We start from the raw sequence: 25,942 nt of genomic DNA on the forward strand, positions 1-25,942 counted from the left end.
TTCATTTTGGCCAACGTGGAACACTCAAGAGTCTCACAATCTTCATAAACCACTGCTTACTTCCCTCATTCATACCAAGGGTTACTGAGCATCCATAGCATGCCATCAGTGACAGGTACTGTATGTTCATGATGAAAAGAAACAGACAAACTTCTGGCCTTCATAGGCCTCACCAGTTGGTGTCTGTGGGTATATGTGTGTAGGAGTTGGGGAGAGTGTGGAATGCAGCAGAGTGTAAACAGATAAGCAAAGAAAAAATTCACTAAACAGGTCAAGATCTAGAACGAAACAGAGTACAAAACCAAAGAATAATAAAAAGTAGCATATCCAGATAGAGTGCTTAAAGAAAGTATTAACCACCGAAGAGGTGGTATTTAAGCTGAAACTGATGGTAAGAGAAGGAGCCAATCTTGACAAGAAACCAGCCATGGAAAGAACTGGTATACTACTGGTAAACCCAGATGCTCCAAAGCAGGAAAGAGTCTGGAGTATTAGAGGACTTGAGCACAGTAAGCAAAAATCAGAGTGAAGAGGAATAAAAAAAAAAGTTGGAGAGATAATCGGGGGCCATACCAGGCAAGGCATGGTATGTCAAGACAAGTAACTGGAATTTAACTTAATGTATAATAGGAAATCATTTAAAGATTTAAAGGGAGAAGTTTTAACCAATCATTCTGAATAAAATGTGGGGAATAAATAAAGGGGTAAATAGAGAAATGAGAAATTAGTCAGGAAGATACTGTAAAGTCCAGATGAGGGATGACACTGGTTTAGATTACAGTTATAGCAGGGAAGATGGAGAAAAGAGGACACATAAGAATTAATTACATTTGGGGGGAAAATGATAAAGGAAAGGAATGACTAGAGAATAATTCTAAGATATCTGCCTTAACTAAATGAGTAGATAATAGTGGCATACACTGAAACAGGAACAACTATGAGAGAAATAGACATCAGGAATTAAATTTGGACATGTTAAATTAGAGATTCCCTTGAAACATGAGTTGTTAAGTAGGTAATTCCATACAGAAGAACAGAGTTCTGAGAAGTCAGGCTGGAAACATAAAATGTAGGAGTTGGCACATAAGTATAATATTTTAAGCTCATTTATTCTTCATTTTAACAAATAGAATGTCTACTACATGCCAGGTATTCTAAGCACTGGACTGCAATGGTAAACAAATTCCATCCTAAAACTTGTATTTTAATGGAGCAATTGGAAAATAAGCCAATATATAACATACTGTCAGGTAATAAGCATTATGAAGAAAAATAAAACAGGGTAATGAAATTTTTTTTTAAATAAATTTATTTATTTATTTTTGGCTGGGTTGGATCCTCGTTGCTGCGCGCGGGCTTTCTCTAGTTGCGGTGAGCGGAGGCTACTCTTCGTTGGGTCCACGGGCTTACTCATTGTGGTGATTTCCCTTGTTGCAGAGCACCGGCTCTAGGTGCGCGGGCTTCAATAGTTGTGGCGCACAGGCTTAGTTGCTCCACAGCACGTGGGATCTTCCCGGACCAGGGCTCGAACCCATGTCCCCTGCATTGGCAGGCGGATTCTTAACCACTGTGCCACCAGGGAAGTCCCGAGATTTTTTTTTTTTTAAAGGGCGATGTTATAATGAAAAGGAAGATAAGGGAATAAAACATGACTTTCTGGTAACATGCACAATTACAGCCCAGTTCCTAGATACTGTAAATTCATAGGAGAAAAACAAAAAAGGGCTTAAGGTGTTTTAAATATCTTGCTACCCTTTTTGCTTCTCTTACTTCCAGACTCTTTCAAAGGATAACTGTGGCCTTGCTCCACATCCCATTTTCATACCCCTGCCCTGGTACTGCACCCTCATTTATTACCACTCTTACCTCTAATATTCAATCACTCTCTCCCTTTTAGCTCTAAATTTTCTTTTCCTCTCCTCTCAAACTTCATTGGTCTCCTTTTTAAAACACTTTTTTTGAAAAAAACACAGCAAATCCTCTTCTTAATTTTACCTTAGTCCATATCTATTTCTCTTGTCTGCTATTATCAAATTTCCAGTTTTTTAATTGCCTTATCACCCATTCGGTTTTTGTATTTCTTTACCACCCACTCTGTTTTTCATATTCTAAAATTTGATTTTCATCACCTTTATTCAATCCCTGAAGTTAACATCTATTAGCTCTAACTCTGTGCCAAACAGCAGGTACCAAACCCACAAAAATGAATTAAGTAGAGTTTCTGATATCAAGAGGCTTATATTCCTGTAGGAGAGGCACACATATAAACACATATAATATGATGTGATATAAATAGCAGAACTAGGTACAAAATATAGAAATAACAGAGAGGGTGAGTTTTTTCTATAAAGAAGGATGCTACAGAAAAAAAGATAGTGTCTGAAAAAAGTTTTGAAACATGAATAGAAATTCACTGAGCAGAAAAACTGGGAGAGGAGGAAGGGCTTTCTAAACAAAGAAAACTGCATGTACAGAAGAACATACGAAACACTGTGGTGGAGAAAACTGGTAGTTCACTTTCTAAAACATTAATTGTGAAACTCCTTAGAATGTCACAGTAGATGACATGAGTTACATGCGGGCTAATCACAAAAGTCACTTATTCTTTAAGTGACTGGCAGCTTTTGAGAGGTTTTAAGCAAGGGAAGGACATGGTCAGATGCAGGTTTAGAATGATCACTTTGGTGGCAGCAAAGAGGATACAACACTGGAGGTAACAGTATGGGTAATGGTTACCACAGTAAAGATAATAAAGAATAAAACTAAGACATTGCCAATAGAGAGGGACATATGTTCAGAATTATAACTGAGATACAGGAAGTAAAGGAGAGAAAGGGATACAATACAGAGACAAAATTTTTTAAGGTTTGAGTAGAGATGAAACATATTATCTGGGAAAATAAATTTTAAAAGTTAAAAATTACTCATTAATACTCTGCAGGAGATTTCTTATCTATGATTGTCTAATGCTAGAGAAGAGAGGACAACAGACATGAAAGATGGGAAAAAATAAATTTTTATCACACTTAAATATTTAGAATTTTCCATAAAAATTAACATAATCATCTCTCTTCAAAAATAATAAAAAGTAAACTGATCATGATTATTTCTAGTTAATGTTAATAAATAATGACTCAGATAATTTTGTAGGAGTCATTGAAAGCTACTCAGAATGTTTTCTTGAACGTGTCCCCCTAAGCAAGTGAGAGCTTTTGAGCCAAAAGAATTATATCTCCTTCCATTCCAATGAGAGGATCATAAAAGAGAATGAACCAAAAGACATAAGCCGTTATTTTTCATAAAGATAAACAAAATCAGGAGATTGTTTTGCCTGCTGTAAAAGGTACGAAGGTCGAGTGGCTAGAAGACAATTACAAAGTGTCTGGGCCATATTCATAGACTCCTTGAATTAAACTAATGATACTCCATCCTATTCTTCTCTCTCTCTACAGTAAGAAAGGATAGGGATTTGCAGAACTCATCCAAGGTCCAGGAAGAACCATGGCTATCTCATCTACTCTCTGCTACATCCACCCCAAAGAGCCATGGACCATGAGGGAATAATTTACACTGGGATCAGGGCAAGAGAAAGGAATGGGTACTTAATAATGCTTCCTCTTCTGACTACATTATCCTATCTGTTCCATGTTCTTTTTTCTTTTTTAAGTACCTGATGGAAAGAGATTTCATTCAGCTAAATCACACAAGTGGGCTAAGGAAGATAACCTGGAAGAAGTAATCCAGAAGTCATTTTGCACCTATAGGTAAGATATCACCAAAGAAGAATGGCTAAAATCACAAGGTTTAAGGATCACACCTACTTACCTCTAGGTGTTCCAAGTTATTTGTTCTTTGAACAAGCATATTATCTTTTTGCAAGATGTCTCTGTACTTAGCAGTCAGTTCATTGTATTGTTTATTGGCCAATGCTAGTTCAGACAGAGAGACACTATTATCTATAACTTTTTGGAGTGCTGCAATCTTGAAAACAGCCATTTCCTATGTAAATAAAGATACACTGAATTAAGGTGGTGTATTTTTTTCTGGTAAAGCACTAGCCACTTTTGAGGATAAGGTAATATAGCTGAAAGCAAAACAGATTTTAAAGTAATTAAAAAAATTAGATTTCTCAAGTAAGAATTGCATATATTGCATATATTACAATATATTACAATAATTATTAATTACTTTCATACAAGAAATAATATTTGGAAATTTTAAATCATAATAAAAATAAAGTGAATCCTTTTATAACTCCTGTCATAGTTAAATGAAATTCAGTTAATTTGAGAAAAGCGTAACATAGAGCAGCAAGAAAACATATCACTTAGAATATATCTTTGGATGGCTTTTCTAAATTTCATAAGATTAAAAAAAAAACTTGTCTTTTGAATGGCAAAATTTGCATCACCACAGGTAACATTTACAACTTTGCTATTTCTGCTTATTTATAGTTAATAACAAACTAGCTTTATAATAAAAGAAAATTTTCTGTTCACAGGAAAGAAACATTATTTAGGGAAAAAAAACTTCTCTGCATCATAGCTATCTGTAACAAATAATATCAAAGGCTTTAAATTACTTGGTTCATCTTCAACTCTTTAGCTACAGAGCTTTAAGAGTCACTATTCAAAGACACTGTATTAACACCAAAAAGAAATGACTGAACATAAAACCAAATTTATGAAGTGAGGAAGATAAAGAATTTATGAGTTCCCTGGAGGACTCATAAATTGGTTAGGACTCAGTGCTTTCACTGAGGTGGCCTGGGTTCAATCCCCGGTCGGGGAACTATGATCCCGCAAGCTGTGCGGCTTGGCCAAAAAATTTAAAAAATAAAAAAATTTTCTAAAAATAAAAAGAATTTATGGTTATAATTCATTCTGAAGTAGAGTAATGAGGGGAAAATATTTGTAATAGTGTTTCAGATCTCATTTTGAAAACTTCTCTATATAAATAAATACACCCTAGTCTACCTTACCCTTGGGATTCAGTTTCACTTTTGCTTTGTGGTGAGGGAGATCATGTTTCCCATCCTTAAAAATATCCCTTTTTTTGGCTTTCCAATTGTTGCAAAAACAAACAAAAAATCCAGGTTGAACAATCAGGTTGAAGAGGAAGAAGGTTCTAGTTCTTTCTTCCCTTCTATCTCAAACACTAGCTATATTTGTAATACTCTAAGAGAAGTACATTCTACAAAATCTAACACAAAATAAAAACAAGAACATTTCATATTGAAAATAGATTTATTAGCATGACAATTTCACCCATTACTATATTTAAAAGGGGGTGGCAAGGAACTCAAGTTCATTTTAATTTTACTTTGAATTCTTCTATTTACATGCTCCTATGTAAATTTAGACATGTCAAATGAACATATACATGCTTAAATAAGGTATGATCAGATGTAAAGCAAGGTGCAGAAGAATCGCATGGCATGCAACTTTTTGTGTCTTTGTTAATAACTTGCAAAAGGAAACATTAGAAGGATTATCAGTTACCTAAAGGGGGTGGAAGGATGAAGTAGAATGAAGTGAAAGGTACAAGGACAGAAGTAAGATTTCTCTGCTGACATCTTTTGTACATGTAAATGTTTTATATATCAAATTTAATTTTTTAAAAAGTTATCCCTAAAACTGAAAACAAATGTAAAATAAATGAACCTAATTATATAGCAATTGTATAGCATAACCACACAAAGAGGAGAATTACTTCAAGTCACTATAGAATATGTTACCATGACGATACATCCTTAGTGAGAGATATTCTAAAGAAAATAAGAACTGTAAAGAAACTTTATATCTACTAGCACTGGTATTGTTATTGTTAATACCAATACAAGATTACTGTTTTCAAATTAATGTATGAATATTGTAGTATAAAACAAATAATTATTTTAATGTTATTTTAATAGAGATTTCCATGATAAAAAAATAAAGTACAAAATCAAAGGTTAGTAAAAACTCCACACTATTACTTATCCTAAAATGTTAAATTTGAATTAAAAATAACACTATGAACTCATGATTTAAATCTATACATATTTTCCTAACCGGACTAGTAGCAATGATACTCCAAGAGCAATGACACCTAGGACCGGTTTTTGGTATCTAAATGCTGTCCCCACTAAAACGAACCAGGGCTCTTTAGAGAAATGGCTTATGCCAAGCCTGTCTAAGAAGTATATAAGGTACATCTTGGACATATGTTGTTCCAGAAAACAAACTAAGCTTTGCACCTTGGTTCAAAGACTAACGTATTTCTGTCAAAAAGGATACAAGAACCTTCTTTAAAGGGCTCTCACTGGCCAAAGATGAGACAAAAGAATAATGACTACACCTGAGTAAAACACACTGAATATTTAAAAGTGTGTGAGTCTGTTATGATACTTAAAGAAGAGAAAGCTGGAGGGTGCAGTGGGTGGGAGGGGATAGGTAGAAGCAGACTACACAAACTCTGTATTCTGAAAACTGGTCATTAAAAGGAAAGAATGACCAGTTTTTATCTTGCCTTTCTAGTTAGGAACCATACTTCAAGATAACCAAAGAGCTTGGGCTAATGAGGAGAAGCTCTTTATTTTATAAAGAATACCTGCTAATAAATGAAGAGAACATAATATAATTAGAAAATCATGATTTTTCCAACTCTTAATGAAACAATTGGGTCAGGCAACAACAATCACCAGTAGACACTAAAACCATTAGGAGAATTGATGAAGAACTGGTTATTTGCATGGTATCAAAATATCACCAAAGAATTAACTAAATCACTTAATAATAGAGATACACGGCTGTCTCCCCCTTAACAAAGTAATCAATCATGAAACATGGGACTACCAGACATTCCATCTCTTGAAGTGATACACTGTAAAGTATTACTTATAAAGTACAAAACATTACTTATGAAGTGTTCTTGCCAAAAATGTTTAACCTTAATATAACCAAGGCTTCAAAGCTAACTTTTAGTAAATACAATGGATACAGGAACAAGTAAAATTATGAAAGAAAATAATCAGATAAATATTCATCATTTTTCAGAGAGAGGAGGAAAAAAAGGGGGAGATTCTATATTAAAAAGACTTAGGACATGTAACATCCAAATACAATGCAGGGTCCTTGACTGGATCCTGGGACAACTGAGGAAATGTGAATATGATCTGGACGTTAGATAATATAAGGTATTGTTGTCAATTTTGTTAAGTGTGATAAAGTTATTGTGGTTATGTAAACAGAAAAAGACTTTTTTAGAGATGCACACTAAAATATTTAGGGGAGAAATGTCTGCAATTAAAATATTCTTACAAAAAAACAGATGAAGCAATTAGAGTGGAATGTTAATAAATGTTAACTATTAATCCAGGTGATGGGTATTCATCATACTATCCTTTCTTCTTCACGTTTGAAAATTTTCAGAGTTGAAAAAAATCAGACGTACCTTAAAACGTTGCAAACGTCCAATTTTTTCACCAACTTCAGCCTCCATTGATATCAATTCATTCTTCTGTTTCCAATTTTCTTTTCTAAGTTGTCTCTCCATTTCTACTAAAGTAGTATATTGCCTTATGAGTGACTTTTCATTCACTTGTAAGACTGTGATCTTTCTGCTATTTTCTGAAAGTGTTTTTTTCATTTCATCTGAATCCATCTGAAGAGCACTGAGCAAATTCTGCACAAAGTCACATTTATATTACTTGTTAAATCTAGCTATCTTGGGCTTCCCTGGTGGCGCAGTGGTTGAGAATCTGCCTGCCAATGCAGGGGACACGGGTTCGAGCCCTGGTCTGGGAAGATCCCACATGCCGCGGAGCAACTAGGCCCATGAGCCACAACTACTGAGCCTGAGCGTCTGGAGCCTGTGCCCCGCAACAAGAGAGGCCGCGACAGTGAAAGGCCCACGTACCGCGATGAAGAGTGGCCCCCGCTTGCTGCAACTAGAGAGAGCCCTCGCATAGAAACGAAGACCAAACACAGCCAAAAAAAAAATTTTTTTTTAAATAAATAAATAAGTCTGGAGCTCTTTAAAAAAAAAAAAAGAAATCTAGCTATCTTAGTTTGTACAGTATTGTATATTGATTTTAAAAGTACTTTACTTACATTATATTCTTTAATTTTTATAGCATCTTGTTGGATTTGATCCTCAAGTTTTCTCTTTTCCTCTTTCATTGTTTCAGATTCTGTTTTCCAGGCCTCCTTTTCACTTAAAAAAATAAAAATGACAATACAGTAAACCTAATAAAATATTTAACTATAGGAAGAGATAGCTATAGATTATGGAAATTTAGTTTCCATAAAATAAGATGAATCATAACTAGTCAATATCTGATAACATAAGTAGAAATTCCACTTGAAAGGATTTATCCTGAAAGTTATATTTTTATTTAATAAATGAAAGGTAAAGAAATTATTTTATCAAATTATTTTCATTAATCTACAAATTATTAGTCTACAATTGTTACAATATAACAATTACAGCTGAATCTTATAAACATTTTATTAAAAACAGAAAACAATTAAGAAAATAATCAATACCCCAAACTAATTCTGGAAATCAAGTCTCAGTATTCTGACCCTACTCTTAAATTTGAGTGTTAAATACTTATAAAATATCTAGAATACAAACAAAATGAGAAATCATTAGACTTAAAAAAAGGTGTATAAGACATTGTTGCCTACCCAGACCTGCAATCTGCTTGGCATAAACCAATTATGGTGTCAGCATTCTCTTTGAACTGAATGATTCAAACCTGGACATATGACTTGGACAGCTCATTAACCCAATTCTGACTAATGAGATCTAAGTCTGCCAGCAGCCTCTGGAAAAAATTTCATGTAAAAATAAAAAGTTATGTGAAAAAAAAATGCCCCTCTTCTTCAATGGTCATGGTTCCATCTTCCTTGAACTCCTTCCTGCATCTATTTTATAACCACCATAGGAGATAATATGACCTATACTATAAGACTCCCAAACATGACCTACCCTATAATTTGCTTTGGGTTTCTTGTTACATCTAATCGTAGTCACTCTTACTGTTTAAATCACCTGTGATCAGGTATTCTAACTATTACTAAGGATATTAGCCCATTGGTACAGATGAGATGGCAGAGATAAGCACAAACAAGTTAGTTCCCCATGAAAATATATGAATAATGATGACGGTGATGATGAAGAACGATGCTAACAGCTGACATTTATACACAGTTCATATGTGCTATAATATTCACAAAATGCTCATATCTGGGCATTTTCACATAATTCACTTAAGTTTCATAATAACCCTATGAAAAAGTATTACTATCACAGAATTTTATAGATAAGGAACTAAGACACAAAGTGGAGGTGAAGAGGCAGGAAGAAAAAGTAAAAGAAAATATCTAAATATTTTTTGTTACTTAGCTTTAACACGAATATTCTACAATAATATTTATAAAGTTTTGCTAACACCTATACCTTAGGTATTCTTTATATAATAAGCTTTGTTGATGACGAATTACTGCGAATTTTCTGTTATAGTCTTCAAGAGAATCTTCTAAATTCTTTAACTTATTTTCTTTATATTCTAGTTCCTAAAAATTGGTTTAAAAATGAGAATGAAAAAAGCATCAGGATATATTTTAAATTTGAAGGTATAAATTCATATTCTGACAAGATTATAGAAAAATATACAAAAGATAATAGCAAATCCATAAGCAGCACAGGTCATTTCTATAATTATTCTGAACACCTTATGGCATATGGAATGAGGTAATATGTGTAAATGAGAAGTGCTATGAAACAGGTAAAATTATTTTCATCATACAGAATAGTTACAGTAACCATACAAATGATCAGATACAGTGGTTACAAACTTACCTTTAGCCACTCAGTCCCACATACCCTTTAGTGAACATATGCATTCATAGCTCCAGTCAAATTGTCCTTTCCAATTATTTCATTTTGAAGATGAAGAAACTTGAGACTTAGAAAGATCAAGTAACTTACTCAACATTAAAAAACTCATTAATACCACTCTTGGTAACCATTTTCTAAGCACATATGCCAAGCTCGGTGCCAGGAGCTTTACATATTGCAGATCTAACACTTGCAGTCAGGTCTGGCTGACTCCAAAGACCTTGCTACTTCTATCACTCTATGCTGCCTTAGGATTGGGAGTCCAAGTACTTGTTTTGCCACTTTGAACAGGTTTTCAGATTCCAAATTGGTTCTCTAATCTACCACAATGCTTCTCATGTGCTTTTTATATAAAGATGAAAAAAAATGAATCTTATCACAAGTAACATGACAATGCAATACTTCTATCACTTATTGACAGTGTTCCTATATTTCAGAAGAATAAATTCATGAAGAGTGCTAAAATTATAAATTTAGAAGTAATGATATAACATGAATTATAAAGTAATGTTCTAATAAGTAAATTCTAATACTCAAAAGAAGATTGATTAATATAATTTACAAATACAAATACAAGCATTTGATAATCATAACTCAAGTATATTCACAAATGGATTATTTAGGAAAGGGAAACAGCAGTGCTTATAATCAAAAACTTACTTTCATTGATTCATTTTTGTGATTATATTTGCAATGTATGTGATATTACGGGTATTCACACTCAAATGAAATAATGAAAAGCATCTTTCATTAGGCCATTCATAATGACTATAATATAGACAGCAAAACTGAGAAACAAACACAGGGCAAGCAGTATCCTTTCTAATTTGCTAACAGATTAACTAACACCTTACAGGGTAAAGGGAAGAAAGAGATAAAAGACAATTTTGTTTAAAAGTTTCTTCTTGTAGTTAACACACAAAAAAAGGAACGATTCTAATCATTACACAAAAAGCTGTGTCAGACTTTATTCATGTGAATTGCTTTTCCAACCAGCAATAAATAAAAGAGCTCACCTTATTTATACATTACTACCTCATAGTAGCTGCGTGTTATTCTATCTGTCAATCATATATTTCATATGAATGGCACGCATGCTTCTCATTCAGATGAATGGAATAAACTGCTTTTATTCATAACATTCCATCTAATATCAAAATCATTAAAAAAACATTTCACTGTTAATATTCTAAGAACGCAAAGGAATATATGATGATTAAATTATAAAACATACTATCAACTATTTTTGTTACTCACATATAAAATTTTCAGTACCTGTAAGATATGTATTAAATATTCATTCTGAGAATTAATGATATTGGCACTAGATGGTGCTATCCCATCAGGTAAGTCTACTCCTTTAAACACAACATTTGATCCTTCTGATTGTCGTAAAAGACTGGTCTCTTTTTCAAGATGATCTATCTGCAAACGAACAGTTCAAAAATGAGAATCTCATCTCTTACACCCAAAGAAAGACAAATTTAAAAGCAGTAACTAACACTTCCTACTGAACATCTTGAACAAGTAGATATATGAATGCTCTGCCAAGTATTAATTAAATTATAATTTAATTTATAATTACTACTACTTAGAAATGTCTAGGAATATATTTAGAATTTTTGTATCCTTTTATGTTATACGGTACTTATTTTTCCACTAATTTAATTTAAAAAATTCAAACAGAAGCTTTCCGAATGCTGAAAGAATTAATTCAAGGGGCATTTTCTCATAAAATAGTCATTTAAAAAAAATTAAATGTTTCACATAAAATTTTTATTCATATGCTTAGCATTTTCTTTTATATAATAAAATTCTCACCTTTAAATTTGCTTTTGTCAACTGCTGAGAATAATTTATAGCCTCCTTCCGAGATTCCCTGAGCTCCTGTCTTAATTCTTCATTCCTTCCAGTAAGTTGATCAACTTGGGCTTTTAAATGCAGATTGGCATCAAATATTCCTTCTGCATTCTTTGATTCTATAGCCTAATATATTTAAATTATATAGAAGAAATGTGAAGAAAAACACTAAAGTCATAGTAAAAAATCTATGTTTAAATAAAATTCACATTTAAGCATTTTACTATTCCCATGTGTAATAAAATATACCAAATCTATCTCTTATTTATAAATTTAAATTTATAAAATACCAGTTTAACCTACAACAGTATTACCAAGCATACTAATCACTTCATTCTAACAATTAACAATATCTAGCTAATCCAAGTAGACTGGTAGACCAGAAAAACAACTAGACAGGAACAACATGACTAGGGTTCAAATATTAACCAATCTCTTATTTGCTGGGCAAGTGACTTAAAATTCCTTATACCTTAGCTTTCTTAACTCTAAAGAAGAGGAAATAATATTAGCTCTGTCTACTTCACAAGGTTTTTATACAGTCAAAATGAGATAATTTATATGTAAATGCTTTGAAACCATGAAGCATCTGAATTTAAAGCATGAGCAAAGGAATGAAATAGCTACTACATTTAATTAATTAAATTTTTCATTGCTTCCTCTCCATACAGTTGAAGCATACATAATAACAAAGGCAAAGTATGATAAAATAGTGTTATCCAAGAGTGCTGGATAAACAGAAATAATCTGTCAAATATTAAAATACTATCCAAGAGGCTTCACTGCTCCTAATTCCCCAATAATGGCATATATAAATACACCTATCCCCATGCACACATATACACAATACATACATACCAATAGATCTGGACTTTATGGAACAAAACTGTTAAATGCAAAATAAAGCTTCAGAAATGAAGGCAGAAGACAAAAAAAGTAAGATGAATAAAATCATATGTAATCTCCTCTTCAGGAGGGTGATCTGGGATTTAACTCATGGCAGTAGATCTGTAAGAGTAAGCCTTTACCCTAAGGAGATCAGAGCAGGCCATGTAAAGTAATAATTTATACTAATTCAAAGGGGATAGCAGAAAGAAGTAGGCAGAAGGAGGTATTCTGACAGATGACAAAGTAGTCTAGTTAGTTGTCTTGCTGAAAAATAGCAACATGTTATCTATAAGTCCTTGTGGTAAAATGAGATTGAATTAGATGGTGATTAGGGGCCCTGAAAAACACCCTATAGCAATAGAAAGTGAACTTAACTGCAGAAGCCGGAATTATCTGATCGAAAGTGTCATTGATTCTGATGATTTCTTAGTTAGGTCATTCAGATGGGGCATATCAATCAGAAAAAAAAATGATAACCCAGAAGAGAAGCAGACAAAATCGATGGAAACAAGAATCCTAGGAAGGCCACAGGCTGTCAATTAAAATTAAAAACCTTAGAATCTTTCTGGGCTATTCATTCTGTTTCTATTTTGTCACTAAACAGAGTTTCCCTTGTAGAACAGAGTTTGATCTGAGTATTAGTAGTGGGTAGCATCACAGACAAAAGATGTTCACATAAGAAAGTATGAAGAATCATTTTAGATATTTAAAGTAGTGGAGAAAAAACAAAGTCACCAACCAAAGAAGAAAAGTCAGAATTATAAAGGGATATATAGGGAATAAAGGGAATCAAAAGGGTTTCATAAATTTTGTTAATGATTTTCTGCCTCAGAAAGTTTTTAACATACTAGTATCACTCTCTGCTAATAAAATGGTATTATTATAAAAAAAAAAGTTCCATGCAAATGGGAATCAAAAGAAAGCTGGAGTAGCTATACTCGTATCAGATAAAATAGACTTTAAAATAAAGAATGTTACAAGAGACAAGGAAGGACACCACATAATGATCAAGGGATCAATCCAAGAAGTAGATATAACAATTAGAAATATATATGCACCCAACATAGGAGCATTTCAATACAGAAGGCAACAGCTAACAGCTATAAAAGAGGAAATCAACAGTAACACAATAAAAGTGGGGGACTTCAACACCTCACTTCACCAATGGACAGATCATCCAGACAGAAAATTAATAAGGAAAGACAAGTTTTAAATGACACAATAGACCAGTTAGATTTAATTGATATTTGAAGGACATTCCATCCAAAAACAGCAGATTACACTTTCTTCTCAAGTGCACACAGAACATTCTCCAGGATTGATCACATCTTGGGTCACAAATCAAGCCTCGGTAAATTTAAGAAAACTGAAATCATATCAAGCATCTTTTCCAACCACAATACTATGAGACTAGAAATCAATTACAAGGAAAAAAACAAAAAAAACACAAACACATGGAGGTTAAAAAATACGTTCCTACGTAACCAAGAGATCACTGAAGAAATCAAAGAGGAAATCAAAAAATACCTAGAGACAAATTACAATGAAAACATGATGATCCAAAACCTATGGGATGCAGCAAAAACAGTTCTAAGAGAGAAGTTTAGAGCAATACAATCCTACCTCAGGAAACAAGAAAAATCTCAAATAAACAATCTAACCTTACACCTAAAGGAACTAGAGAAAGAAGAACAAACAAAACCCAAAGTTAGTAGAAGGAAAGAAATCATAAATATCAGAGCAGAAGTCAATGAAATAGAAACAAAGAAAACAATAGCAAAGATCAATAAAACTAAAACCTGATTCCTTGAGAAGATAAACAAAATTGATAAACCTTTAGCCAGATTCATCAAGAAAAAAAGGGAGAAGACTCAAATCAATAGAATTAGAAATGAAAAAGGAAAAGTAACAACAGACACTGCAGAAATACAAAGCATCTTAAAGAGACTACTACAAGCAACTCTATGCCAATAAAATGGACAATCTGGAAGAAATGGACAGATTCTTAGAAATCCACAACCTTCCGAGACTGAATCAGGAAGAAATAGAAAATATGAACAGACCAATCACAAGCACTGAAATTGAAACTGTGATTAAAAATCTTCCAACAAACAAAAGCCCAGGACCAGATGGCTTCACAGGTGAATTCTATCAAACATTTAGAGAAGAGCTAACACCTATCCTTCTCAAACTCTTCCAAAATATAGCAGAGGGAGGAACACTCCCAAACTCATTCTACGAGGCCACCATCACCCTGATACCAAAACCAGACAAAGATGTCACAAAGAAAGAAAACTACAGGTCAATATCACCGATGAATATAGATGCAAAAATCTTCAACAAAATACTAGCAAACAGAATCCAACAGCACATTAAAAGGATCATACACCATGATCAAGTGGGATTTATCCCAGGAATGCAAGGATTCTTCAAAATATGCAAATCAATCAATGTGATACACCATATTAGCAAATTGAAGGAGAAAAACCAGATGATCACCTCAATAGATGCAGAGAAAGCTTTTGACAAAATTCAACACCCATTTCTGAAAAACACCCTCCAGAAAGTAGGCATAGAGGGAACTTACCTCAACATAATAAAGGCGATGTATGACAAACCCACAGCCAACATCGTCCTCAATGGTGAAAAACTGAAACCATTTCCACTAAGATCAGGAACAAGATAAGGTTGTCTACTCTCACCACTATTATTCAACATAGTTTTGGAAGTTTTAGCCACAGCAATCAGAGAAGAAAATGAAATAAAAGGAATCCAAATTGGAAAAGAAGAAGTAAAGCTGTCACTGTTTGCAGATGACATGATACTACACATACAGAATCCTAAAGATGCTACCAGAAAACTACTAGAGCTAATCAATGAATTTGGTAAAGTAGCAGGATACAAAATTAATGCACAGAAATCTCTTGCATTCCTATACAATAATGATCAAAAATCTGAAAGTGAAATTAAGAAAACACTCCCATTTACCACTGCAACAAACAGAATAAAATACCTAGGAATAAACCTGCCTAAGGAGACAAAAGACCTGTATGCAGAAAATTATAAGACACTGATGAAAGAAATTAAAGATGATACAAATAGATGGAGAGATGTACCATGTTCTTGGATAGGAAGAATCAATATTGTGAAAATGACTCTACTACCCAAAGCAATCTACAGATTCAATGCAATCCCTATCAAACTACCAATGGCATTTTTCACAGAACTAGAACAAAAAAGTCACAATTTGTATGGAAACACAAAGACCCCCCAATAGCCAAAGCAATCTTGAAAAGAAAAACGGAGCTGAGGAATCAGGCTCCCTGACTTTCACACTATACTACAAAGCTACAGTAACCAAGACCAGTATGGTACTGGCACAAAAACAGAAATATAGATCAATGGAACAGGATAGAAAGCCCAGAGATAATCCACGCACATATGGTCAACTTATCTTTGATAAGGAGGCAAGAATATACAGTGGAGAAAAGACAGCCTCTTCAGTAAGTGGTGTTGGGAAAAACTGAACAGGTACATGTAAAAGTATGAAATTAGAACACTCCCTAAAACCATACACAAAAATAAACTCAAAATGATTTAAGACCTATAATGGAAGGCCAGACACTATCAAACTCTTAGAGGTGAAAACATAGGCAGAACACTCTATGACATAAATCACAGCAAGTTCCTTTTTGACCAAAACTCTTAGAGAAATGAAAAATAAAAACACAAATAAACAAATGGGACCTAATGAACTTAAAAGCTTTTGCACAGCCAAAGGAAACCATAAACAAGACCAAAAGACAACCCTCAGAATGGGAGAAAATATTTGCAAATGAAGCAACTGACAAAGGATCAATCTCCAAAATTTACAAGCAGCTCATGCAGCTCAGTATCAAATAAACAAACAACCCAATCCAAAAATGGGCAGCAGACCTAAATAGACATTTCTCCAAAGAAGACATACAGATTGCCAACAAACACATGAAAGAATGCTCAACATCATTAATCATTAGAGAAATGCAAATCAAAACTACAATGAGATATCATCTCACAACCGGTCAGAATGCCATCATCAAAAAATCTCCAAGCAATAAATGGTGCAGAGGGTGTGCAGAAAAGGGAACCTCTATACACTGTTGGTGGGATGTAATTTGATACAGCCACTATGGAGAACAGTATGGAGTTCCTTAAAAAACTACAAATAGAATTACCATAGTGACCCAGCAATCCCAACTACTGGGCATATACCCTGAGAAAACCATAATTCAAAAGAGTCATGTCCCACAATGTTCATTGCAGCTCTATTTACAATAGCCAGGACATGGAAGCAAGCTAGGTGTCCATCGACAGATGAATGGATAAAGAAGATGTGGTACATATATACAATGGAATACACTCAGCCATAAGGAAGAACGAAATTGGGTCATTTGTTGAGACGTGGGTGGATCTAGAGACTGTCATACAGAGTGAAGTAAGTGAGAAAGAGAAAAACAAATATCGTATATTTACGCATATATGTGGAACCTAGAAAAATGGTACAGATGAACCAGTTTGCAGGGCAGAAATTGAGACACAGATGTAGAGAACAAACGTATGGACACCAAGGGGGGAAAGTGGCGGGCGTTGGTGGTGGTGGGATGAATTGGGAGATTGACATATATACATTAATATGTATAAAATAGATAACTAATAAGAACCTGCTGTATAAAAAAATAAAATATAATTCAAAAAAAAAGTATTCAACTATTGACCAGTCATAAAAAAAGCAATTCAATGAATAAGACTTTTTTCTATATAAATCAAGCATAGTATAATAATGCATGTTAAGTATGTTCAGATTATGTAAATGACATAGATTTAAATATTAAAAATCTAAAAATGTATATTTTATTCAAGTTTATATAACAGATACTCATCAGTACTGTAGAACTCTTAAGTCCCTATATGGTAAATATAAATAGAACATCATTTAATGGCTAAAATCTTTCTCATAGTAATTTTTAAGTCTTTAAATATTCAAAATATTCTTACTACAGACTATTACACTTCTAGGTTTGTGGTGTAAGGTCCTAACAGACCTACCCTCCCACATTTAACAAGTGAATACAAAAAACTACTACATAAAAGTTCTAGAAAATGAACAAAAGCAACAGATTTTGGAGGGGACTTGAAACTTGGAAGACAGGACTAGCAAGCAGTAAATTTGTTGTTTTTAAGGCTTAACTGTGAGGGCAAGCTGCAGTTCCAGTGACCTGTCTTCTTTCTGGCCTAAAAACCAGAGGATAGGGCCCAAAGCCACAGAATAATGAGAGGGGAATTCCAGAAAGAAAAGAACCAACAAAAGGGATCTTCAAGTTCTGTGTAAAAGCTCTGCCAGGTCTCAAGCTGACCGTTAAAACAGAAAAATGGAGATGACAGAAGAAAGTATCAGTGAACTTGAAGATAAATCAATGGGAATTATCCAACTGGGAACAGAAAAGATAAAAAATTAGGAACAAAAAAATGAACAGAGCCTCAAGGAGTTGTGGGACAATATCAAAAGGTCTAACATGTTTCACTGGAGTCCCAGAGAGAATGAGGCAAAAAAATGATTGAAGAAATTAAAGGCAGAAAACTTCCCAATTGTGGTGAATAGCATAAGTGAACAGATTCAAGCTCAGCAAACCCCAAGCAAGCTATACACACACACACACACACACACACACACACACCCCCTTGGCACATTGCAGTCAAACTGGCGAAAACCAAATAAAAAGAGAAAGTTTTGAAAGTAGCCCAAGAAGAACTACACATTTCATACAGAAGAACAATGACTCGAACGACAACAAATGTTTCATCAAAAACTGTGGAGATCAATGAGAGTGGAACAACATCTTTGAAGTGATGAAACAACAAAATAAAACCATTAATATAAAAATAACTTACATTAACTAGTCTTTCAAGACTGGGAATAATTAGAGATGTTTCCCCTCCTTTAACATCAGGATCTTTCTGCATTTCCTTAATAGCTTGCAATATTTCTTTCATACCTTCTTCAAGTTGCTTATTTTCTTCAACTAATTCTTTTACTAAAATGAAATACTTTTTTCATTGAATGAATAGATTTTTTTACAATTTACACTATGCTATATAGATGACAGATACTTCACATACAGTAAAAATAACCCATTTATAAAATGCAAATACAAATAAATGTACAAAAAATTCAACTATAAACCCAATGTGTGAATAATGAAGTTAAGTCGCACACCTATTTAAATCTTATGCATATACATATATATCTCATGGCTGAAAGAAATAAATCATAAGCATACTTTGCTTTTACTTTACATTAAAAATTTCTTAAATTTGTTTTTCTAACTGTACTTTCATTAGAGAATAAAAGAGAAAAATAGACTTATTTATCATCACAATAAATTCAGATTAATAACATGCTCTGAAAATGAATATAGCAAGGCAAACCAAATAGATGAATGAGAGACGGAAGTCTATACATTATAGAGTTAGTTAAGGCTAAAACAGACTAGAAAACAGAATGTAGTAAAGTCCTTTCAACCCCATAATTTTCAGTACAGACTAAATAAGAAAAATAAGAGATAATAGTGACTTACATTTATTCTGAAATTTGGCTATTATTGTTCTACTTCTTTCTAAATCTCTTTCCTTTTCAATTAGTTCTCTTGAAAGAAATTCATTCTAAACAAAACATAAAGAGAAAAAAATTGATTTTTTAAAAAAATGACAATAGTTCATAGTTTTGAAGTTTAAAGAAGTTTGACCAATCGAGGTTTAACACACCCACAGCAAGCTATAGAAATGTAGCAGCACTCACAAAAATAAAATAAAATCTAAAAGGTAAAACAGATAATGATCCTCCTCCCACCTTCTCCCTCCCCCCCACCCCACACCCATGGCAAAAGGCAAACAGATAAGGAAGGTTTTTGTCTTTGGCACCACAATCATCTCTTCTAATGATCTGCCTTTACACTACCCGTTCTGCCTGGCTTCTATGACGTTCAAGCTCTATTTCTGCATTTCTACTCTGTGCTTCTTTGATCAATAAATCCTGTGCTATGGCTTCATTCTAAAGAAACATTTAATAAATTAGGCAAGTCAATGAGTTCATTTCAGATGTATTGCATTTTTAGATCTTTTAAAAGACAGAATGTGTATAAATTAGTGTTAATGTGCAAACATAAAAGAATTCTTATTATAATTGCTACTTATCGAATTTTGTTAGAGAAGTCATAAAAAAGAATTAAAAAAAAAATCCCAGGAATGTAATTTGGAGGAGAGCTCACCTGAGATCTAAGAAATATTAGTTCTGTCCGTAGCTGTTCTATAAGATTTGCAAGTGGATCTATCTGAGATAATTTTGATTGTGCAGTAATTGGCACAGGGTCCAGAACATTAACTTCAAGTTTACTTTTCAAAATCTCTGTCTGTACGGGTACTTCACTTTTTCCTACATCTTTGAAACTGGTATCAGCGTAGTTTATTGGGGTATGAACCTGTTCGTCTTCTGATGTTGCTACTTGTGATTTAGTCACATCAGCTCTATTTTCATGAATTTGTTGACAAAGTATTGCAGATTTTTGCCTAAGTGATAACTTCTGCATTAAGTCTGAAGCTGTTGATAAGGCTCGTAAAGAAGAATCACTTTTTTGTGTGAAATGAGTCTTCTCAAGTGCCTGATGGCTTCCTGATACTTTCTTCATAGACTCATCAGAAACAGAGTATAAATGGTCATTTATTTCTTCATGATTCTCCCTACTAAAGGTATTGACTAATGATTCTAGATTTGTTAAAGACTGTAGACAGGGTGCTTTAAAAATCTCCCTTATTGTAATAGTTTCTGGAGGTGAAATATTATCTTTCACTTGTATAGATGAAGAATGTCTAGTTAAAGAGACAAAAGGATCCACTTCACTTTCTACACTATGACGAATTTCAGATAACATTCTTGATAATGATCCTATGGTCATATTCTCTTCAGGCTCATTCTGATATGACTGTGGAATATTGAATGATGGTCTCCTATGTGGCAGCTCTACTTTATCTGAACTCCTAATCTGTATTCAGAGTAAATAATGTCTCATTAATGAATTTTGGGATTGACAAGTTATTGAAATAAAACATTTTCCTTTTATTTAACAAGTATAAAAAGAAGCAATGTCCAAAATGAGATAATGGGGGCAGAAATGAAAGCCCTGATAATAATATTTTTCTTTATTCTCTTCACCATAGCAGTACCTTACTATTTACCTTTGATTGTGCTTCACTCATATTTTTGAGGCTCATGAAATCAAATTTTTTTTCTCCCATTTTATTCTCTTGAGAAAAGTTTTCAGTTAGGTTCAGGTCCTCAACAGTTAATCCTACATATAAAAGAATTAACAAATGAGAAACATAAAAATAACTCTGCTATTATTCCAATACTTTAACTCTTAAAAACTAGAATCAAGTTTTAACTCAAACAAAAGGTAGAATATTTCCAAAATCCTTGATCTATATGTAGCCTCCCATACAACTTCCTGATTTAGCTCACTTTTAATAAGATATTAATGAGTTGTTTATTTTTTGATATTGAGCTCCATGAGCTGTTTGTATATTTTGGAGATTAATCGTTTGTCCGTTGTTTCATTTGCAAATATTTTCTCCCATTCTGAGGGTTGGCTTTTCGTCTTGTTTACGGTTTCCTTTGCTGTGCAAAAGCTTTTAAGATACAATGGAATATTACTCAGCCATAAAAAGAAACGAAATTGAGTTATCTGTAGTGAGGTGGATGGACCTAGAGTCTGTCATACAGAGTGAAGTAAGTCAGGAAGAGAAAAACAAATATCGTATGCTAACGCATATATATGGAATCTAAAAAAGAAAATGGTATTGATGAAACTAGTGGCAGGGCAGGAATAAAGACGTAGACATAGGGAATGGACTTGAGGACGTGGAGGGGGCGTGGGGGGAAGCTGGGGCAAAGTGAGAGTAGCACTGACATATATACACTACCAAATGTAAAACAGATAGCTAGTGGGAAGCAGCAGCATAGCACAAGGAGATCAGCTCGGTGGTTTGCGACGACCTAGAGAGGTGGGATAGGGAGGGTGGGAGGGAGGTTCAAGAGGGAGGGGATATGGGGATATATGTATGCATATGGCTGATTCACTCCGTTGTACAACAGAAACTAACATAGTATTGTGAAGCAATTATACTCCAATAAAGACGTATTCAAAAAAATAAATAAAATAAAATAAAAATAATCTTAAAAAAAGATATTAATGAAAAACAATTACAAATTTTATCTTCTCTATCATTCTTTTCCCATATTAATAAGTACTAAAATAGTTAAAAGACACATATTAAGAAAGTAGATAAGAATCATGAGTAATGACTAAATTGCTTAATACACTAATAAATTACGAACTTTTGCCCTTCTAGAAATTTTTGATGTATTGTACTATAGACAGCATAATGCTAAAAAAAACAAAACAAAAACAAACAAAAAAAAAACCCTCTATTATTCATAGATACTTGTGGGCTTGGGCCAAGTTAGAAAAAAAATTCCTTCTCTATGGTCTTACAAAAAAGCACTGTAATAGCTATTAAAAAATAAACCAACTGTTCTCTTTATATCATGTAAGATAAAACAAAACAAAAAATTGTTAATTTTTATTCAATAAAACATTACTTTCACTTAGTAAAGAATAATGTACAATTAAAGTTTCCAATGCAAAAAAAAAAAAAAAAAAAAAGTTTCCAATGCATAGCTTTTAAGGAAAAAGAAAAAATTAACAGTAATTTATATTGACAAAAATTACTAAGTTTTATTATTACTAATCACAACATACTGGGATTGTCTAGAAATTAATACAGACTATATTGTAAATTTTTCAAAAGTCCATGATTCTGATGTTTGTTTTTTGTTCACTTATTATTCTTTTAACTGTTTAGATTTAGGACTAAACTCAATGACACTCACTCATACACTCTTCATCAGGCCATTATTTTCATTTATCAAACTTGTAGCAAAACCACAGTAATACAGCAATACTATTTCTAACATATAGAAAATTACAGATCCAGACAGTTCATTTTCCAATGATTCTTTTAAAGGTTTGGAATAACAGTATACCTGAAGTTGCAGTTCTTTTTCCTTTTTCTTGAGCCATTTGACGAATTTTTTTCTTCAGATCAAGTCTTTCTTCCTCTAGGCTTTCAATCTACAAAATTAAAATTGTTAGTATTTTTCTTTACTTCAACCAGGAAAATAACCAATTGACTACTGCACTTGCCTCTTTCAAAAGAATCTGGTTTTCAGCTCTGTACTGCTGCTGTTTTAAACTTTTGCTATTTCTGAATTCAGTTAAATCAATCATTGTCTTTGGTTCAAGGCCTAAAATAAAAAGAAAAATGATTAAAACCTTAGTAATATTCAAATGAACTACGAAAACTTCATCCAGCAACTGGTTATCATCAAGCAACTGGTTATAATCTATTTAGCCAGCATCACTGCAGAATGGGGGACTTTTTGTTCAAGAATTTTTCAGGTATTTGAACTGTAACCATACAAGCTAAAATTTTATCACAATTATTAATGGAAATCCTGACAAAGACATATTATGATCTGTCTTCCATGTTGGACTGTCAGAGAGGTACTATAATGTATTAAAAACAGAAGCTTTGTAATAAAACAGAGTTGGGTTCAATTCCCACTTTCAACTATTAACTGGTTGTAGGGATAATACTATATGTATTACACTACATGTGTATGAATCTATACACGTAGGGATAGTACTATATGTATTACACTACATGTGTATGAATGTATACACGTATTTCTTTTTGGCTTGTTGTCAGGGGTATAATAAAATTAACCCAAATAAAGCACTTATAGCAGTGCTTGGCACATAGTAGTCAATATTAATATCAATATCAATTATATTTTATCATGACTAGACTGATGCTCTCAGTGTGCCTCTTTCCTAACTTCCCATTACTAAGCAGTTATGCTCTGAAAACCAGATATCAAGATTGTCTCAAGTAATTATAAAGCAAGATTTGGGGTCTTTAAAAAACAGAAAATCTGGTGTTTGTGATGGCTCAGTCACCTTTAGGAATGTCCAGACTGAAGTTGGCCATGATCTGATAGATCAAGTTGATTAGACTAAGTTTAACTTGAGGTCCTGGCATGACTCTGGGTCCTAGATAGACACTTTTTTACAAATAAATAATATGTATAAAATATTTATTTTTCCTTCCTTTAGAGAATAGTTTTTACAGGTGATCATTTTAACTCTAAGAAAGCATTAACTGGTATTTACCAAGTATACTGAAATCATGATTTAGATATTTATTTCCATTTTAAAGTAGCAATTTAGATTGGACTGTTGTAACATTCAAACTAGTAATATTCACTAATGAAATATTTATTGATATCAATATATAAACTCTCAAGCTATATTTACTAATTACTTCTTAGAATCAATAGTAACCTTAAAATACTCAAGTAAAACTTAGTGCAAATTATAAAAGTCAAGTATTTAAAAGTCTTAAAAAGGATTAAACAGTATTTCTAAATGTCCCCATGCATTCATCTGAAACTAGAGCATTTTGCAAACTAACAAACTACTTTTGTTGGAAAAAAAAAAAGGTTAACTTCTAACAGTGGTATTAACTAAGTAGCTTTCCTTTTTTTAAGCATGCAATTATTATTGAGGAGATCTCGGACTGAATATAGCAGTGCTCCAGGTCTGCCCGACCACCATCCCAGCTCCATCAAATCCATAATCCCACTTCAACTGGAACAGCTCCATTTTTACTTGTTTTAAATATTTTTATAGGAGGAATTATTTAAAAAAAAAAAAGCATCCAACTATTTAAAAATAATCATAAACAACAAAAAAATGACTTGACAATTAGGTTGAGCAAACTACATATCTTAAAAGATGACTTACCCATACGCTCTTTAAGTGCCTCATTCTCATCGAGGAAATCATTGATCTTCAATTCAAGTTTATTGATTTCCTTTGTCAATACTTCAATCTCTCGATCTCTTATTTTAATTTGGTTTTTACAATTCTTTATTTCAATAACAGCATCTTCTAAGCCATAAACTCCCTGAAAAATACCCATTATAATTTAAATATAACATTGTTTATTTGAATAAATTGTCAAATTCATGAATTTGTTTTCTTATTAAGTCTGAGGGGAAGTGCACATATAACTAAGATTGACATCTGTAAACTGTGTTTTTTACTCTACTTTTAAAAAACAAATCCAGTAATAATAATAACGGGAAATGGAACAGTTGAAATTTCCCAGTACAGCATCCTAATGGCAAAGTGACTCAGAATATTACACATAAAACACTTAACAAAATATAGAAAAGGAATAGTAAGGGAGAATCAGCAATACCATTAGAATATGTAGGTTATTAGTTGCCTGACTTAGCAGTAATCAGATTTAAAAATATAAAAAGTACAAAGTAAGGCTGTGTTGGCACAGTAGGTGGTAAAACTGCCTCTGTTACAACTTTTAGACAACTAATCAGTGGTGTCACATCTACATGGTGGTACAATGACACAGATTACCAAGAATCTAATCCTGCTGCCTCACCAAAGCTGATTATCTGGGCAAAATGCTTTAATCAAATGGTTTGAAAACAATTCTGCCAAAAAGTAAAGGCTGCACAAAAGTTTGAACACTCCAGTATAAATCAATTAGGATAATCTTTATCACGAGATATTTCTGGAATGTTTTTAAATGGTATACAGAAAATGGCACAGAACAGTCTATAAGTGGCAAGAATAATTCTAAGCTCCTTGATTGACAAGATAAAAATACATACCGATTCATAATCTTTTAATCGCTTCAAAGTCTCAACTAGTTCTTTATCCTTTTCCCTAGCATCAGCCTCAGCCAGTTCAGCTGTTCTCTCAGCCTCTTTAGTTCTGTCTTCTAAAATTTGAATCTTAGACTGAATTTTCATGTAATGAGTCTGTTGAGAAAGTGCTGAGGCTCCTACAGGGTAAAAATTAAAATCATGAATGAACTGAATTGACTACTTACTCCTATAAAACACTGGTTCCAGTATGGGAAGCAGGAAAAGTGGTATGTCACTAAAAAAAGTCCATTTAAAATTGTTATTTTATATTTGTAAAATAAAGTTTTGATTTGGTTTTATTTATAAAACTAAAAAGGAAATTTTAATAAAATCTTAGCTGAAAGGGTACAGATTATAAAAGATTGGAAAACACTGCTTTACAAAGAATGATAATTGTGGCAAAGGCTGCTGTTTCTAATA

The 25,942-nt window shown here is 33.0% G+C and overlaps 1 protein-coding gene across 1 annotated transcript in view; it reads right to left on the reverse strand.

Moving 5' to 3' along the window:
- Positions 1-25,942, reverse strand: part of CEP290 (centrosomal protein 290) — a 94,602-nt gene that overhangs the window by 50,065 nt on the left and 18,595 nt on the right. Inside the window, 13 exon segments of the mRNA XM_036867462.1 lie at positions 3,826-3,999; positions 7,435-7,665; positions 8,094-8,196; positions 9,448-9,563; positions 11,164-11,313; positions 11,710-11,874; positions 18,565-18,707; positions 19,251-19,335; positions 20,905-21,017; positions 22,772-22,859; positions 22,932-23,032; positions 24,594-24,756; positions 25,487-25,659. Of these exon segments, the coding sequence (XP_036723357.1) occupies positions 3,826-3,999; positions 7,435-7,665; positions 8,094-8,196; positions 9,448-9,563; positions 11,164-11,313; positions 11,710-11,874; positions 18,565-18,707; positions 19,251-19,335; positions 20,905-21,017; positions 22,772-22,859; positions 22,932-23,032; positions 24,594-24,756; positions 25,487-25,659 (1,805 nt within the window).

The sequence above is a fragment of the Balaenoptera musculus genome, chromosome 10 (genome assembly GCF_009873245.2).
Source record: "Balaenoptera musculus isolate JJ_BM4_2016_0621 chromosome 10, mBalMus1.pri.v3, whole genome shotgun sequence".
NCBI classification, from domain to species: Eukaryota; Metazoa; Chordata; class Mammalia; order Artiodactyla; family Balaenopteridae; genus Balaenoptera; species Balaenoptera musculus.